Source organism: Petaurus breviceps, unplaced genomic scaffold (assembly GCF_028583685.1).
Source record: "Petaurus breviceps papuanus isolate PSGF00001 unplaced genomic scaffold, PetGlider_PUasm1.0 91041, whole genome shotgun sequence".
Taxonomy (NCBI): domain Eukaryota; kingdom Metazoa; phylum Chordata; class Mammalia; order Diprotodontia; family Petauridae; genus Petaurus; species Petaurus breviceps.
In genome coordinates this window covers 37,602,826-37,607,587 of record NW_027187400.1, presented here as the reverse complement: position 1 = coordinate 37,607,587, position 4,762 = coordinate 37,602,826, and the positions used below count along the sequence as shown (strand labels likewise).

Genomic DNA, 4,762 nt, shown 5'->3' with positions numbered 1-4,762 from the left:
GAGAGAGAGAGAGAGAGAGAGAGAGAGAGAGAGAGATCTTGCAGCTTTACCATATAGTAAAGTATTCATCCTAGCTTAACTCTGACTAAAGGTTTACAGACACATTGACACATTCCTGGCATTGCAAACAGTACCAGGCTCTGCAAGCAGGATGTTGCTGCAACCCCAACCCAAAGGGAAATTTGGATGGATAGTCTGGAGGGAGATTTTCCTTTTCTTTCTACTTTAACAGCAGATACAGATAGATATCATTTATATACTCTGGATGTATAAACATACATGATTATGTGTGTGTTGTTTGTCCTTTATTTTTGAAGACCAATGAATGACATCATAGGTGATGTCTTGGCTCCTGGGTGAATTGGATTTTTTTTTTGTCAAGGCAATCAGGGTTAAGTGACTTGCCCAGGGTCACACAGATAGTAAGTGTCAAGTGTCTAAGGATGGATTTGAACTTAAATCCTCCTGACTCTGGGGCCAGTGCTTTGTCCACTGTACCATCTGGCTTCCCCTGAATTGGATTTAAGTGAGGCAGAGCTGCATAAAGTCATCAGCCTCACTCTCTCTTCCAGAGTCATTGAAGTGCAGTGGCAGGACAGAAGTCAAAACAAATGGTGATGGCCCAGGATGCAGTGGATGACTTTGGCATCTCTGATGTCTGATCAAGCTCTAAGCCCTCCACAGAGCCTGCTTCAGCTGCCTTCAGGAACAAACCTCTTATCTGCCCAATATCCTGGGGGAAGTCTTCACAAATGTGGGGTAGATACCCCCAACTCACCAACAGGATTGAAGCCTGTTGGTCACCCTCAAACTGGTTCAGCCTGCCTGCCAACATGGTTTTACCAGGGTGTCTTGAGGCCGGCATTGAGAATTGGTCAACAGGTGAATGAGCAGCCCTGAAAAGGGCTTGGCAAGCCAGAGGGTGTGAAATAATCCCATACACCCATGTGTGTACATAGATGCATATGGTCCATACATTTTGATCTGGACTTATGATTTTACTGGCATATGGAACTCCTGTAAGGGAAAATTCCCTCCACCAATGTGGATTGGTACCCATTCTTCACTGACAGTCTTGGGGAGGGAGGTGACCAGGGGTCAGGGTCACCCAGTCAGCAAGCACCAGACAGAGGCTGTGAGCAACATTCTCTCTACCACCGCACACACACACACACACACACACCCCTAGAGAACATCTCCTCATGAATTCTAGTCTAAAAGTATATTCATAAATAAGTTGTTTGGAATGTGAAACACACTTTCCTATAAGAACAATGTAATAAGTGGTGATTAGGTTCCCTAGTCAGTCTACAAAACTTTAAACAGGTTTAAATTGGTTAAACACCAATAACATAACTGAACGATGTTATTATGTGAGTGATGGGGTTTGGGGGCAACTAGGTGGTTCGGTGGATAGAGAGCTGGGTCTGGAGTCAGGAAGGCTCATCTTCCTGAGTTCAAATCTGGCCTCAGACACTTACTAGCTCTGTGACCCTGGGCAAGTCACTTAACCCTGTTTGCCTCAGTTTCCTCATCTGTAAGATGAGCTGGAGAAGGAAATGTAAAACCACTCAAGTATTTTTGCCAAGAAAACCCCAAATAAGATCACAAAGAGTCAGAAACAATTGAAAAATGACTGAACGACAGCAATGGGGGTCAGAGAGCGAGGGTATGCATATGTGCCTGTGTGTGTATGTGGCGGGGCGGGGGCGGGGGGAGATGTGATATAAAGGGACCATTATCTAGGAAAACTGTTGAAATAAACTTGATATGTGTTTGGCTTCTTCCTATCTTCCTTTCTAGAGCTAGGTTTTCTTTTCAGAGGTTCGTAGATCTAGGGCAGAGAGGGACCCTAGAAGCTATGTAATCTAACTCTATCATTTGGCAGAGAAGGAAACTGAGGCTCAGAGAATGGAAGCAATGTTCCCAAAGTGGCAGGGGTGGGATTTGAACCGTGCTCTATGGAATTCAGATCCAACACTCCTCTTCCTGTTTCATACCGCCTCTCTTCCCAGTAGTCCCCCAAACACTTAATACCCTCTCCTCCCTCCCACTTTTCACTTGGTTTTCAGTCATGTCTGACTCTTCATGACCCCATTTGGGGTTTTCTTGGCAAAGATACAGGAGTGGTTTGCCTCTTCCTTCTCCAGCTCATTTTACAGATGAGGAAACTGAGGCAAACATGGTTAAGTGACTTGCCAAGGGTCACACAGCTAGTATCTGAGACCAGACTTGAACTCAGGTAGATGCGCCATGCTGACCCTAGATGCAGTGTTCTGTGCGCTGTGGTGCCGCCTAGCTGTTCATCCCTCCTGCTGTAACTTCCCCAAGCCCGCGGCGCCTTCTAAATATTATAATGAAAGATGGGCTGTAATTGACTTTTAGAACTCCTTATATTGGCCTGCTAGGTAGTTTGGTTTGGTATAAAGTAGACTTACTAGGAGTACACACAATATTAGCAGAAGCCTTAAATAGCATTTTCTCTCTCGCAAAGTACTTGGCACAATTTTTACATTATTGGATTTTTAATCTGTCCCATTGTTTGGGGGTGGGGAGGGAAGGTTGGAGGTTCTGTAAGCATCTCATCTGCTCTCCTATCATCTTTCCTCCACTTGTCCCATTGCTTCCCTCCCCCAGGCCCAATATCTACTCCTTCTTACTAAAACATCATTAACCACACCAGGCTATTTGGCTGGGCCCGTAAAGTAATATGATTTTACATCTTTTCCCCAAATTCTCTTAAAGCAATGAACTAGAAACATTCCTTCTGGAAACGTGCTAAGCATTTTACAGAACCATGCCCAGAAGAAAGAGAATCAGTAAGAAAAGAAAACCAATTTGAATACTTTGGAGTAAGTATAAGAAGAATGGGCAACTCGAAAAACCCTGTGGGCCCAGCTACAGAGTAGCCCTGTTAACCTTTCCATTAGCTCTGAGTGTTCAATTAGCTTTCTGCTGTTACTAGCTTTGTTGTTCTTCAGTGATTTCAGTTGTGTCTGACTCTTTGTGACCCCATTTGGGGTTTTCTTGGCAGACATACAGCAGTGATTTACCATTTCCTTCTTTAATGTACCCCCATTTTATAGATGAGGAAACTGAGGCAAACAGGGTGAAATGACTTGCCCAGGGTCACTCAACTAAGTGTCTGAGGCTGAATTTGAACTCAAGATTTACTTCCTGACTCCAGTCCCAGCATTCTGTGCACTATGGCGCCACCTAGCTGCCCCATTAACCAGTTAGCTAATATATACATAATATATAATATATGTGTGTATGTGTATATGCATATATGTATGTATGTATGTATATGTATATATAATATAGAATTACATAGCTATATAGTAGTAAACTTAAGATTTGCAGAGTACTTTATAGATAGTGTTTCATTTGATTCTCAAAACAGTCCTGTGAAATAGGTGCTATTATTAGCCCCATTTTGCAAATGAGGAAACTGAGGCTCAGAGAGGTTAAGGGACTTTCTCAGGGTCTTACACATGTCAGGAGCAGGATTTGAACTTGGGTCTTCCTGATTAGAATCCACTGCTCCCATTTACAAACTTTATGTTTTTTTTTTCCTTTTTCAAATCAATTAATAAGAGACTTTAGTCTTTAGAGTGTGCAGCCATGCTGATTAAGAGAAGGTTGCAGTGAACCCCACACCCTTCCATTCCATTCCATTTCTGAACTTACTCATTTTCTTTCAGAATCGAAGAAATTTTCGCCTCCAGGTCTTTCTCATGCTCCATTTCTGTGCACAGACGCTGGTGCATTGCTTGTAGACGAAACACAGCTGCACTGGATGGGCAAATCAGAGGAAGGAAGGAAGATGTTGGGAACATTGAATGGGAAAATCTCATAAGCTAAATGAAGAAACAATCCCTGAGCCCGCAGGCTGAGATGGATGTTTAAACGTTTCCCAGTTTATGTTCACGTAATGGCTTTCAATGCTGTTGCCCAATTTCTAGGTCCCAGAAAAGACTCCAACTGTACTACACCATCACTTACACAAAATCTTGGAACATCACAAATAGAAGGGTTTTTGGTAATAAAGTAATTGATGCCCTTCATTTTACAGAACTGAAAACGCAGGGCCAGAGGGGGATGCGACTTTCTCCCAGTTCAATGATATTGTTCCGCTCTTTTCTCCTCAGTAAGTGACCGAGTCAGGAGGGGAAACCAGACCTCTTGAGCCCTGCTTTGGGGTTCTTTCCATGACCCCCAAGCTGCCTTGCTAAAGTAAAATTCCTCATACAGGTGCACTTACTTGTTCTTTCTGTGGATAAATGACCTTAAGAAGGATGGCATCCATTTCCATGATGCCTCCTGGGAGCTGCCATGCTCAAGCTACCCTTGGGGGTCAGTGGACTCATGGTAACTCCAAAGTCATCCCAAAAGAACATGTTGAGGGTTTTTTGTCCTAACAAAAATGATTGGGTTATTGGTCGCTGACCTACAACTTATACAATTTCATGGCTAAATCTGTGTGTTATTTCTTTCAATGCTAGTTGGCATCTCCCGAAGAAAGAACAAGGTGGCCGCTGCTCAGTGGACCCTCATTACCACTGACTGGGGAAGGCAGGCAGAGGGAAGATCTCTACGTACATGTTGTGGGCCTCTTTCTCCATCTGTATTTCAGTCTCCACATGGGTTTTCTGTTTCTGAATTGAGTCTATCCGCTGCAAACACGCTTCTAGGTCCTGCCTAGGAAGGAAGTCAAGGTTTTAGCTTGCTCTTTGATCTTCTTCTTTTGGGGGGGGGGAAG

At 43.7% G+C, this 4,762-nt stretch overlaps 1 protein-coding gene across 1 annotated transcript in view; it reads right to left on the bottom strand.

Annotated features, from left to right (window-relative positions):
- Positions 1–4,762, bottom strand: part of CFAP74 (cilia and flagella associated protein 74) — a 111,914-nt gene that overhangs the window by 97,544 nt on the left and 9,608 nt on the right. Inside the window, exons 4-5 of the mRNA XM_069078375.1 lie at positions 4,603–4,701; positions 3,691–3,795 (exon numbers count right to left, since the gene is read on the bottom strand). Of these exons, the coding sequence (XP_068934476.1) occupies positions 3,691–3,795; positions 4,603–4,701 (204 nt within the window). The remainder of the gene's footprint in view (positions 1–3,690; positions 3,796–4,602; positions 4,702–4,762) is intronic.